Source organism: Rhinopithecus bieti, unplaced genomic scaffold (assembly GCF_001698545.2).
Source record: "Rhinopithecus bieti isolate Rb0 unplaced genomic scaffold, ASM169854v2 scaffold_5025, whole genome shotgun sequence".
NCBI lineage: Eukaryota > Metazoa > Chordata > Mammalia > Primates > Cercopithecidae > Rhinopithecus > Rhinopithecus bieti.
Genome location: NW_016804637.1, coordinates 571,839 through 585,219, shown reverse-complemented (window position 1 = coordinate 585,219; position 13,381 = coordinate 571,839). Strand labels below are relative to the sequence as shown.

At 53.3% G+C, this 13,381-nt stretch overlaps 1 protein-coding gene across 10 annotated transcripts in view; it reads left to right on the top strand.

Annotated features, from left to right (window-relative positions):
• Positions 1 to 7,277, top strand: part of SMARCA4 (SWI/SNF related BAF chromatin remodeling complex subunit ATPase 4) — a 78,632-nt gene extending 71,355 nt beyond the window's left edge. For 7 of the 10 annotated variants that reach the window (XM_017869486.1, XM_017869491.1, XM_017869494.1 and 4 more), the window contains 5 exons: positions 3,497 to 3,605; positions 4,038 to 4,139; positions 5,013 to 5,145; positions 5,305 to 5,447; positions 6,787 to 7,277. In XM_017869486.1, coding sequence (XP_017724975.1) covers positions 3,497 to 3,605; positions 4,038 to 4,139; positions 5,013 to 5,145; positions 5,305 to 5,447; positions 6,787 to 6,819 — 520 coding nt within the window. In that variant the 3' untranslated portion in view covers positions 6,820 to 7,277. The remainder of the gene's footprint in view (positions 1 to 3,496; positions 3,606 to 4,037; positions 4,140 to 5,012; positions 5,146 to 5,304; positions 5,448 to 6,786) is intronic. The other 3 variants (XM_017869495.1, XM_017869493.1, XM_017869487.1) reach the window with 1 other exon arrangement.
• Positions 7,278 to 13,381: the final 6,104 nt, after the last annotated feature.

The following is a 13,381-nucleotide window of genomic DNA, read 5'->3' as shown; positions in this document are numbered from 1 at the left end:
CCAGAGCGGAATCCTCAAACCAGCCCCTGGGTGGTCTTTATTCATCCAGAACCTAATTCTCCTAGAGGTCCGGAAGGGGGTGCTCTTGTACCTTTGTTTTGTTTTTGTTTGTATTTTGAGTCTTACTCTGCCATCCAGGCTAGAGTGCAATGGTGCGATCTCAGCTCACTGCCACCTCTGCCACCCAGGTTCAAGCGATTCTCCTGTCTCAGCCTCCCGAGTAGCTGGGATTACAGCTGCCTGCTACCACACCCGGCTAATTTTTGTGTTTTTAGTAGAGACAGGTTTCACCATCTTGGCCAGGCTGGTCTTGAACTCCTGACTTCGTGATCCACCCACCTCAGCCTCCCAAAGTTCTGAGATTACAGGCGTGAGCCACCGCGCCCAGCCGCACCTTGTGTTTTTTTTTTTTTTTTTTTTTTTTTTTTTTTGCGGCCTGTAGCTGTTTCTCATTAGCCTGATGGAGGTGGTGTTGGGGTGGCGGGGTGCTATTATTAAGCCTTCTGCTGTCACCGTCCTGGGGTCTTACTTCCTGCACTGCCTGCATAGGGAGCTGCCCTCCAGGGCAAGGGCCACAGTGTGCAGCAAGCCCCCCATGGCCACAGGGCAGGGCGTTTCAGGCCAAGAGTCTGCACTGTGCTGGCCACTAACGGCATTGAGTGGATCACAAAACTGGCTTTTTTTTTTTTTCCCTCAGTGAAATAGAAATGGGGTTTTGCCATGTTGCCCAGGCTGGTCTCAAACTCCTGGGCTCAAGCAGTCCTCCCACTTTGGCCTCCCAAAGTGCTGGGATTACAGGCACGAGCCACTGCACCTGGCCTACAACTGGCATTTCTTTAAAAAATGTAATAGAATGGAAAGTGGCAGAGCGCACTGCTTTTCATAGAAGAGAATATCGCGTTGGGGCTCTTCTGTTGCTCCTGCCTGTGCTGCACATCCTGCTTCACAGCGTAAGGCGCAGCTCTTGATGTGCCTCAGTGTAACAGGTATAGGGTGGATGCTGCCATTGTGAAGAGAGAGGAGAGCTCTTTGCTTAAAAAATTCCATAGCGTGGAGAACAGGATGTGCCGGCTTAGGAGAGGGAAGAGGTACAGGCCTGCTCTGCCTGAGCTGCAGATGGGACACACGCTTCCCAATTCAAAGGGGAGTCGTGTCTTTCTCCAGGGCCACCAAGCAGCAAGTACCTCTGCTGCGTGTTCTTTTCTGAGCCTGTGGACCAGGTTTACCAACAGTTGCCTGTGGCCAAGCCGGCCACCAGCCTGTGCATAAGAAAAAGGAAGCCTGTGCCTCCAAGAAGGGCCCACGATGGGAACGCTGGCTTAGAAGTTTATGTGCTCCTATGCTGGACCAGCTGGTCCCACACCCAGGACCAAAAACACTTCCTGGCAGGAGATGGGGAGATGTAATGTACTTCATGAGCACACACTGGAGAAGGACAGCCCTGGAAGGCAGAGGCTCACGGTGGGCTGTGGCCAGGCCAGGAAATTCACTCCCACCTCGACTTCCCTCAACACAGCTGGCCTGACACAGCAGGCTGTCCAAGCTGCCTGCTTCAGAGTTTAGTGTGCGTAAGGTGTGACTGGCCCAGCAAGGAGGGGATGATGGCGGTTGTCAAGTCCAGGGGAGGTGGACGGACAGGATTCTGGCTCCTGTGTGTAACATCTGCATCTCAGGAGGCTCTCGTTTTAGAAGCCAGGTCAGGAGCTTCGTGATGCACACAAACACCAGAGAAGCAGGAGGCCTTCTGGGATCCCGCCCGCGGGCAGCCTCCTGGAGGCAGGCCTGGTCCATCTGGCCCTTGGTGACATCAGGACCCCCCAGCGACAGAACCAAGGAAGCCACCATGTTGTCGCTGCCATTTTCCAGGACAGTAAACAGAAACAAGACAAGGAGCACTCAGGACACCCAGACAGACGGTGGGGCCAGCCAGTGGCATGAGCGGGCTGCCCTGCCCTCTGGGATTTTCTGGAAAAGAACGTAAGGATAGAAGCGGTGCTAATGAGGCAGCTGGAGTTATCAGAACTCAAACTCAGCTCCTTCTTCCCATCGGGCTCCGTTGACCACTTTTAGGCCTCATCCGCCTGATGGCTTCCTGCTTAGGGCCGTTTCCTGGACAGGCCGTTCCTCTGGGCCAAAGCAGAGGGGAGAGTGCATTTGCCATGCGTTCTCATTTTCCCAGCCTGCGGTCTGGGTTCTGTCAGAGCAAGGTCAGCTCTCAGAGCTTCTGTCCCCACCCACCCCGTCCTCCTGAGCCAGGCTCAGGTATGGACAAGACCTGGTAAGAGCTGGGAGTGCTGTGCACGAGGCCTGGTAGAGTCTCATCACCGCCGCTGTGCCGAGTACACGACGGCGCTTCTGGTGGTGTTCAGGGGGTTAGATCAGTCCCCAGTGAGGACAGAGCGGAGATCCAGATGCATCCCAGGCCAGGTGCAGTGGCTTCTGACTGTAATCCCAGCACTTCGGGAGGCTGAGGAAGGATTGCTTGAGGCCAGAGGTTTGAGACCAGCCTGGGGAAAATAGACCCCTATTTCTACAAAACATTTTAGCTGTGCCTAGTAGTGCACACCTATAGTCCCAGCTACTTGGGAGGCTGTGCTGGGAGGATCGCTTGAACCCAGAAGGTTGAGACTGTAGTGAGTCATGATCACACCACTGCACTCCAGCCTGAGCAACAGAGCAAGACCCTGTCTCAAAAACAAATGTATTGGCCGGGTGCAGTGGCTCATGCCTATAATCCCAGCACTTCAGGAGGCTGAGACAGGCGGATCATGAGGTCGAGAGATCGAGACCAGCCTGGCCAACATGGTGAATCCCCGTCTACTAAAAATAAAAAGATTAACCGGGTGTGGTGGTGGGCACCTGTAATCCCAGCTACTCGGGAGGCTGAGGCAGGAGAATTGCTTGAGCCCTGGAGGCAGAGGTTGCAGTCAGTCAAGATCAGACCACTGCACTCCAGCCTGGTGACAGAATGAGACTCCGTCTCAAAAAAAAAAAAACCACGTCACAGGCCTGTGTGTGTGGTTGTCACTGGGGAATGTTCCAGAAGCTACAAGAAAGCGCATGTGCAGGCCACGCGTGGTGGCTCACACCTGTAATCCCAGCACTTTGGGAGGCTGAGGTGGGCTGATCACCTGAGGTCAGGAGTTTGAGACCAGTCTGATTGACATGGAGAAACCCTGTCTCTACTAAAAATACAAAATTAGCTTGGCATGGTGGCACACGCCTGTAATCCCAGTGACTCCAGAGTCTGAGGCAGGAGAATCGCCTGAACCTGGGAGGTGGAGGTTGCAGTGAGCTGAGATTTCGCCATTGCACTCCAGCTTGGGCAATGAAACTCCGTCTCAAAAAAAAAAAAAATGTGCAAGAAATAGCTCCTGAGCCAAGTTTGAATTTCTCATCCTCTCTGTCCTCAAACAATGTGGGGACCTGCTGAGGCGGGGTAGGGGCTCCCGGGTGGGCGGGCCCGGGGGTGACGCCCGCCGGTTCTGCCTTGCAGCAGCAGTGGACGTCAACTCAGCGAGGTCTTCATCCAGCTGCCCTCGCGAAAGGAGCTGCCGGAGTACTACGAGCTCATCCGCAAGCCCGTGGACTTCAAGAAGATAAAGGTAACACTGACGTTGTGCCTGTGCCGTGCATCTGCCCGGGGGAGGGGGGGGGAGTCTGACCCAGGGGCACCCCCATCTGAGAGCTGTGGTGTGTGGGCAGAATGACCAGAAACTGCCTGGGCAGGGCCTTGGGCTGCCTGGTTAGGGACCTGGTCGTGGGCTTTTGGGGTTCCTTGTAAGGGTTGGAGGTGTCCTGTGGGATGTCAGTGAGCAGTCGGTGTTGAGTGTTCCTTCAAGGTCCTGCTCACTCAGTGCTGGGCCTCAGTCATGCAGTTCCCATGCCTGGTGGGCCAGGTTACCAAGACTGGGGCTTCAGCCACATCCTCATAGGCGCGAGGAATACCGACCCGCGGGGTCCCCAGCACACAGCAAGACCTGCGGGCAGGCGAGGCAGGGTCCTGAGGTAAGACCTGCTCGTCCCGTCCATTGCAGGAGCGCATCCGCAACCACAAGTACCGCAGCCTCAACGACCTAGAGAAGGACGTCATGCTGCTGTGCCAGAACGCTCAGACCTTCAACCTGGAGGGCTCCCTGGTGAGGGCACCACTGAGGGATGGGGATGGGCCACTCCTACAGCTGGGCTTTGAACCAACCCGCCCCTGCTTCCTTTCTGAATTGATGGGTTAAAAACATTTCCCGCTAGCTGTGGTGGTTTGTGCCTGTAATCCCAGCACTTTGGGAGGCCAAGGCGGGAGGATCACTTGGGGCCAGGAGTTCAAGACCAGCCTGGGCAACGTAACAAGACCCTGTCTTTAAAAAAATTTAAAAAAAAATTTAAATTTCCAGCAACTTGGGATTTTTTAGCAATTACAAAAGCAGTACGTATTTACCAACGAAAATAAAGATAGGCACAACAGAAGAAGTAGACTCAGAGTCCTCTGTCTGTTGGAATTTTGTTTTAAATTCCCTGGGGCACACTCTCTTCAGAGGAATCCTATGGGTGTGTTCTTTCCTGTGATAGAATTGACACATACACAGCCTCAACTTGGCAAACTTTTCTTAAGTGTGTTTGGGATTGTGTTTGGGATTGATGCCTCTCAGAAAAAGTACTTGACTTTGATGCGTTTGGGGAAGATGCTGGCTTCAACAAGGGACATGCATTTCTAATGTTATTGCAGACCTCAGAGATTCTGCAGGAGGGAGGCACCTGCAGCCATTCCCAAACCAGTGTGCCTGACCTTTCACCCTGGAGCATTTCAGAAGCCTGATGCTCTCTGGGGTACCCGTGGAGGAAGATTATGGGGAGGGCCTTTCACCCTGGGTGGGCTGAAGCCCCGACCCACTGAGGCTCGCACTGGCCACTGATCAGCTGTCCAGGGACAACACAGGGCTGGGGCTGGGGCCAGGGCCGGGCAGGCAACCCTCCAGTCAGGCCCATCCACTCAAGCCCCTGGTGTCTCCGCCCAGATCTATGAAGACTCCATCGTCTTGCAGTCGGTCTTCACCAGCGTGCGGCAGAAAATCGAGAAGGAGGATGACAGTGAAGGCGAGGAGAGTGAGGAGGAGGAAGAGGGCGAGGAGGAAGGCTCTGAATCTGAATGTGAGTCCCGGGGGAGTTCAGGATGCTGGGGTTCACGCTGGCCGGAGAGCCCCCAAGGCCACAGCTTTTCACAGCCCTCCTGGCTCCCAGACGCCCCTTGCTGTGAGGGTGCTGCATTCCCAGAGCTCAAGGCTGTCTTTCCCTCCTGGTCCCCTCTAGCTCGGTCTGTCAAAGTGAAGATCAAGCTTGGCCGGAAGGAGAAAGCACAGGACCGGCTGAAGGGCGGCCGGCGGCGACCAAGCCGAGGGTCCCGAGCCAAACCGGTCGTGAGTGACGACGACAGTGATGAGGAACAAGAGGAGGTGAGGTTGGGCCCCCGAGCAGGCAGGGCTGGTGGGTGGCGGGAGGCATCCCAGGGCCCTGACAGGACAGCCCTGCGGGGTGGTCCTCCCACTCCCCCATGCTGCGGGTGGGGAAACTGAGGCTTCACCTGCCATGGCTGACCCCAGGTCACACAGCCAGTATGTGGCAGGGCTGCCACTCAAACCCAAGCCTGTGTGACCCTGGAACCAACTCTTAGTACCCGTGGGTGTCTGGGGACTGGGAGGACATATGAGGTCTCAGGACAGGCAACAGGCGGTCCCACAGCACCAGGGCTCCTGGGCTGAGGCCGGGCAGGCCAGGGCTTGATTAGGGTCAAGTGGGAGGTGCTAGGATTGGGGACCCACCAGGCAGTGCCCTGTCTTCTCAGTGTGGTAGAGAATGGGCAGAAACGCCAAACCCACAGTGGATAGTTTTTGGGGGACAGTCGGGAGCCTGAGCAGATCCACTTGCTGGCTTTAAATAATCTTCACCTCTGTCTCTGGTCCTTCTGGCTGTGGGACCTGGCAGGTCACTTTGCTTCTCAAGCTTCAGTTTCCTCTTATGCAAAGCAAGGAGGCTGCATGGATGAGGGCGCCGCCCCCACTCAGGCCTGGCTCCCATTGAAGCCCGGTGAATGCCATTTTGTCAGCACAGAAGAAGCAAATTTCAGTGCCTAGGAATTAGTCTGACAAAAGAGGCACTGACCCTTGAGGACATTCTTGAAGTCCTCATGGGGAGGGGTGGCCCCTGTGTCAGGCAGGAGGGTCTGGGCTGTGATGGTGTCTCTCTTGCCCAAGCCAGAGCAAGGTGTTTTATGGCCCATGCCAGGCCGTTTAAAAAGGTTTTATAGGCCGGGCACAGTGGCTCACACCTGTAATCCCAGCACTTTGGGAAACTGAGGCAGGAGGCTCACTGGAGCCTGGGAGGTCGAGGCTGCAGAGAGCCGTGACAGTACCACTGCACACCAGCCTGGGCAACAGAGCAAGACCCTGTCTTAAAAAAAAAAAAAAAATTATATGAAAGAGCAAAGATCTTTCACAGTTAGGAAGAGCCAAGATGGTTTGGAAGCTGTAGGTCAGGGGCCAAGGGCCAGGGAGGTGACATGGGACAGAGCAGGGAAGACACATGGAGCCTCGCAGATCCCGAGATGGCCGAGTGTGGTCACAGGGACTGGTCCTCTAGAGAAACATGAAGTTCAGGCGTGGCTATGGCTGCAGTAGCTTCTGTTGCCGGCATCGGTGTTTTCTTGAGCTAGTTTATTTAAAACTTGGCAGGCCCCTGGCAAAGTGCCCTAACGGGGCGGCCAACGCATACTGTCTCCTCCTGTCCCCTCTCCAGGACCGCTCAGGAAGTGGCAGCGAAGAAGACTGAGCCCCGACATTCCAGTCTCGACCCCGAGCCCTTCGTTCCAGAGCCGAGACGGCATAGGCCTTAGCAGTAACGGGTAGTGGCAGTCGTAGTTTCAGACTTGGGGTAAAACTGTATAAACAAAAGAATCTTCCATATTTATACAGCTGAGAAGCTGTAGGACTGTTTGTGACTGGCCCTGTCCTGGCATCAGTAGCATTTGTAACAGCATTAACTGTCTAAAAGAGAGAGAGAGAGAATTCCGAATTGGGGAACACGCGATACCTGTTTTTCTTTTCCTTTGCTGGCAGTACTGTTGCGCCGCAGTTTGGAGTCACTGTAGTTAAGCGTGGATGCATGTGCGTCACCGTCCACTCCTCGTACTGTATTTTATTGGACAGGTCAGACTCGCCGGGGGCCCGGCGAGGGTATGTCAGTGTCACTGGATGTCAAACAGTAATAAATTAAACCAACAACAAAACTCACAGCCTTGCCTGCAGGTGGACTCATGCCTGGCTCCCGGGGTTTCTGCCAGCAGGAGTGGTGGGGGCCACCTCATGTCCAGGTCCCTGTCCTTCTCCTGGCACCAGAGCCCATGGGGCCTGTTTCACAGAGGAGGATACTGAGACCCTGGCAGGGGAAGAGGACTTGCCTGGCCACATATGTGGCCTTTGCCGCTGCAGGTCTCCATCATTTGTTCAGTTGAGACCTATAGTGCAGGGAGCAGGCAGCTCCGTCCCTACCCTGTCCGTGGCCAAGCCTGGGTTGGGGAGACCCTCACAGAAATGGGCAGATGCCACATAGAGCTCTCAGGGCCATGATGCAGGAAGCTCAGGGCGTAATGGAAGCCCAGGTGGTCACGGAGGGCTTTCAAATCCAGAACGTAATTTGAGTTTTTGTTTTTTTGTTTTGTTTTGTTTTTGAGACTAAGTCTCTGTCACCCAGGCTGGAGTGCAGTGGCATGATCTCGGCTCACCGCAACCTCAGCCTCCCAGGTTCGAGCGATTCTCCTGCCTCAGCCTCCTGAGTAGCTGGCATTACAGGGTGCGCCACCATGCCCAGCTAATTTTTTGTATTTTAGTAGAGATGGGGTTTCATCATGTTGACCAGGCTGGTCTCAAACTCCTGAGCTCAGGTGATGCACCCGCCTCAACCTCCCAGAGTGCAGGGATTACAGGCATGAGCCACTGTGCCCAGCCACTAATTTTTGTATTTTTAGTAGAGGCAGGGTGTCACCATGTTGGCCAGGGTGCTCTCAAATTCCTGATCTCACGTGATCCACCCACCTTGGCCTCCCAAAGTGCTGGGATTACAGGCATGAGCCACCGTGCTTTGAGTTTTTTACAGTAAGTCTTGGCTGGAGTGCAGTGGCTCAATCTCTGCTCATTGCAACCTCTGCTTGCTGAGCTCCAGCAATCCTCCCACCTCAGTCTCCTGAGGAGCTGGGATTACAGGTGCACACCACCACCCCCAGCTAATTTTTGTTTTTTTGTTTTTTTGTTTTGAGACAGAGTCTCGCTCTGTCGCCCAGGCTAGAGTGCAGTGGCGGAATCTCAGCTCACTGCAAGCTCCGCCTCCCGGGTTCACGCCATTCTCCTGCCTCAGCCTCCTGAGTAGCTGGGACTACAGGCACCCACCACCTCGCCTGGCTAGTTTTTTGTATTTTTTAGTAGAGACGGGGTTTCACCATGTTAGCCAGGATGGTCTCAATCTCCTGACCTCGTGATCTGCCTGTCTCGGCCTCCCAAAGTGCTGGGATTACAGGCTTGAGCCACCGCGCCCAGCCTATTTTTGTTTTCTGTTTTTTGGTTTTGGTAGAGACAGGGTTTTGTGATGTTGCCCAGGTTGGTCTCAAACTCCTGAGTTCAAGCAATCCACCCGCCTCAGCCTTTCAAAGTTCTGAGATTACAGATGTGAGCCACCGTACCCAACTAATTTGAATTCTTATCATTTTTGTCTGTTCATTAAGAGCCATTATTAGTGGGTCATTATGGTCATACTTGGCTTTAATTCTTGAAATATGGTTTCTTCTAGCTCTTTGAACCTTTTTTTTTTTTTCTTTAATTGAGACAAGGTCTTGCTCTGTCACCCAAGCTAGAGTGAAGTGGTGTCATCACGGTTCATAACAGCCTTGACCTCCTGGGCTCAAGTGATCCTCCTGCCTCAGCCCCCTAAGTAGCTGGGACCACAGGTGCACACCAGCACACTGGGCTAATTGTTGTGTGTGTGTGTAGAGATAATGTTTTGCTTTGTTGCCTGGGCTGGTGGTCTGAACTCCTGGGCTCAAGTGACCCTCCTGCCTCAGCCTACTTTTTTTTTTTTTAAATCAAGACAGGGTGTTGCTCTGTTGCCCAGGCTGGAGTGCAGTGGTGTGATCATAACTCAACTTCCAGAGCTCAGATGATCCTCCCTCTTCAGCCTCCAGTGTATCTGGGACCACAGACATGCACAACCCAGCTTGAACCTATTTTTAGTAGCTGCTTTGAAGGCTTTAGGTCCAGCGTCCGGACCCGTTCTTCCATAGAAAGGTTCTCTTGACTCCTTTTTGTCCTCAGCGTAGGTCACACTTTCCTGTTTCTTCACATGTCTGGCAAGCTTTTGTTGTCAGAAAGTAGACATTGTATTTTATTTATTTGTTTTTAATTTTTGTATGTTTTTGAGATGGAGTCTCTCACTGTCACCCAGGCTGGAGTGCAGTGGTGTGATCTTGGCTCACTGCAGCCTCCGCCTCCCGGGTTCAAGTGATTCCCCCGCCTTAGTGTCTGGAGTAGCTGGAATTACAGGCACCCACCACCATGCCTGGCTAATTTTTGTATTTTTAGTAAAGACAAGGTTTCACTGTGTTGGCCAGGCTGGTCTCGAACTCCTGACCTCAGGTGATTTGCTCACCTCAGCCTCCCAAAGTGCTGGGATTACAGGCTTGAGCCACCACGCCCGGCCTTGTTTTGTTCTTAATTCTCATTTTTCTTTCTTTCTTTCTTTTTCTTCTTGTATGTTTCCCCTCGGAGACAAGGTCTTGTGCCGTTGCTGATGCTGGACTGCAGTGGTGCAATCTCAGCTCACTACAGCCTCCTGGGCTCAAGCCATCCTCCCACCTCAGCCTACCGAGCAGCCGGAACTACAGACTTGTGCCACCACACCTGGCAAAATTTTTTTTTTTTTGGTAGAGACAGGGTTTTTCCATGTTGCCCACAGTGGTCTTGAACTCCTGGGCTCAAGCAATCTGCCCACCTCGGCCTCCCAAAATGCTGGGATTACAGGCGTGAGCCACCACGCCCGGCCCAATTCTCGTTTTTCTTTAGAAGGAGTCACCCCTGGGTCAGCCGAGCTGAGACATCAGTCGGTGGTTGGTCAGAACTTGTGCCCAAATGCTGAGTCAGTGGCTCTGCCCAGGCAGTTTGCAAGCTGGCCCTACCTTTGCTTTCTGCCTGTGGTTCCTATTAGGGCATGCACTTCAGCTCTGTTGGGCAGGGAGACGTGCATCGGGCTCTCTCCAGGGCGTATGTGTTGTCTTGGCCTGCACTTGGCCCCCCAAACCCCTATGGATACCGGGGGCCAGCTGGACCTCCTTTTTCATTTCTGGCTAGTTTACCAATCTGTTGCCCAATTGGAGTCTCAACCTTAGGCCAGCTGATGACCTTGGCCCTCCCCTCCCCGTTCACTCCGCACCGAGATCCCTGCAGCTTCCAACAGTGAGGCCCTCCAGCAGTGAGGCCACTGATTTCCATGGCCTGGCTAGAGCTGGGGTCCCAGGCCAGGAGCAGCCCCAGGCAGAAATCACCTCCTACTGCTCTTCTCTGCCACTTGGTAGTTTTTCTGGAATAAACATGTCCTCACCGGGTGAACACCTTTGACCAGATCTTCACAGTCCCGGGATGGTTGCTTTGGATAGTTCTCTTAAGCTTACTGTTGCTTTTAGGGAGAGGATTTGCCAAGATCCTCACTCCACCATTTGGGAAAATCCTCATTTTGTTTGTTTCAATAGCTTTGGCTTTATTTTAATAGATTAGAATGTATTATTTATTTATTTATTTTTGAGACAGGGTCTTGCTCGGTCACCCAGGCTGGAGTACATAGTGACACGATCTCTGCTCACTACAACCTCCGCCTCCTGGGCTCAAGCAATTCTGCCACCTCAACTTTCTGAGTAGCTGAGATTACAGGCGTGTGCCACCACATCTGCCTAATTTTTTTGTATTTTTAGTAGAGACAAGATTTTGCCGGCCGGGCGCGGTGGCTCAAGCCTGTAATCCCAGCACTTTGGGAAGCCGACATGGGCGGATCACGAGGTCAGGAGATCGAGACCATCCTGGCTAACACGGTGAAACCCCGTCTCTACTAAAAGTACAAAAAACTAGGCGGGCGAGGTGGCGGGCGCCTGTAGTCCCAGCTACTTGGGAGGCTGAGGCAGGAGAATGGCGGGAACCCGGGAGGTGGAGCTTGCAGTGAGCTGAGATCTAGCCACTGCACTCCAGCCTGGGCGACAGAGCGAGACTCCGTCTCAAAAAAAAAAGAAAAAAAAGATTTTGCCATGTTGCCCAGGCTGGTCTCAAACCCCTGGGCTCAAGCAGTCTACCCATGCTGGCCTCCCACAGTGCTGAGATTACAGGTGTAAGCCACCACTCCCAGCCAGAATTTATTTTAACGTTTATGGAAAACCAGCTCACCAAACCTATGATTTCATGGTTTTCAGGATGAGGCCAATTTAAAAATAAGTCCCAGGAGAGAGAGCATTAGGACAAATACCTAATGCTTGTGGGACTTAAAACCTAGATGATGGGTTAATAGGTGCAGCAAGCCACCATGCCATGGCACATGTATACCTATGTAACAAACGTGCACGTTCTGCACAGGTATCCCAGCACTTCAACCAACCAACAAACAAAAAAATAAAAAAATAAAAATAAGTCTCTTAGTCTGGGCATGTTGGCTCATATCCATAATCCCAGCACTTTGGGAGGCTGAGGCAGGAAGATTGTGAAGATTTTTTGAGGCCAGGAATTTGAGACCATCCTAGGCAACATAAAGAGACCACCATCTCAAAAAAATGAAAAAATTAAGTTAGCCAGGCACAGTGGTGCACATCTGTACTCCCAGCTACTTGGGAGGCTGAGGCAGGAGGATCACTTGAGCCCAGGAGTTTGAGGCTGCAGTGAGCTGTGATCCCACCACCACACTCCAGCCTGGGAGACAGAGTAAGACCCTGTCTAAAAAAAAAAAAAGGCCGGGCGCGGTGGCTCAAGCCTCTAATCCCAGCACTTTGGGAGGCCGAGACGGGTGGATCACGAGGTCAGGAGATCAAGACCATCCTGGCTAACATGGTGAAACCCCGTCTCTACTAAAATACAAAACTAGCTGGGCGAGGTGGCGGGCGCCTGTAGTCCCAGCTACTCGGGAGGCTGAGGCAGGAGAATGGTGTAAACCCGGGAGGCAGAGCTTGCAGTGAGCTGAGATCCGGCCACTGCACTCCAGCCCAGGCGACAGAGCGAGACTCCGCCTCCAAAAAAAAAAAAAAATTTTAAGGAAAATAGTTTTTAGGAAAAAAATGAGGGGAGCCCACAGAAAGAACTTTGTCTGTATGTCCACCTATGCAAAACCCATGTCATGGGGACACGGGTACGTGTTAGCTGTGGTGCAGATGAGTTGTCCTGGCTGCAGGCCCATCTGACTCAGGTCTCAGACATCGGTTTTGGCCTGAGGGCCTGGAACCAGCTTGGTCCCCATGTGGACAGTGGCCTCAAGCCAGAGGCCTCCACCCGTATGACTGGTGACAGCTGCTGGCTGGCTACTGCCCTTCCTGACCTTTGCTCTCCGCACCTGCCCCTCTGGTAGGCCTTTGCTCTCTCTCTCAGTCCCACTGGCCAATACCCTTCCTCCAACAACCGCGAGGGCTAGGGGACTTCGTTCCCGTTTCCCAGATGACACAAGCGGAGCTCAGGGAGGTTGAGCCACTGGCCTAAGGCTACACAGATCTGAGCTCAGGTTTGGGGGGCATGAGACTCCTCTGGGGCTGCTACCTGCTCCGGGGTCTGGAGCAGGGACCCTGAGACTTGAAGGTTGAAATGGCCCCTGGAACCAGGTAGTGAACTAAGCAATGGCGGACAGCTCAGTGTGTCCCGAGGAGTCAGGAGAGGCTTCCACAAGACATGAGTGAGCAGGACCTTAAAGGTGAAACGCCGAATGGTCAGGGCATGATGGGACCTGACACGGCCTGGGTGAGGAGGGAGTGGGAGGAATAATGTGGGACATCCTATGTGGCAGGTGGTCACACGCTTTCCCATCTAGCCATCTAGGCTGGCTCTCCTAGAGTCTTTTTTGATTTGTTTCGTTTTGTTTTGAAGCAGAGTCTCGCCCTGTCGCACAGCTGGAGTACAGTGGCACCATAGTTTCTCGAGTAGCTGGGACAACAGGCATGCACCCACGCCCAGCTAATTTTTGTATTTTTAGTAGAGACGTGGTTTTGCCATGTTGGCCAGGCTGGTCTCAAACTCTTGACCTCAGGTGATCCGCCTGCCCCATCCTCCCAAAGTGCTGGGATTACAGGCATGAGCCACTGTGCCTGGCCTCTCCTAGAGTCTTGCTTCAA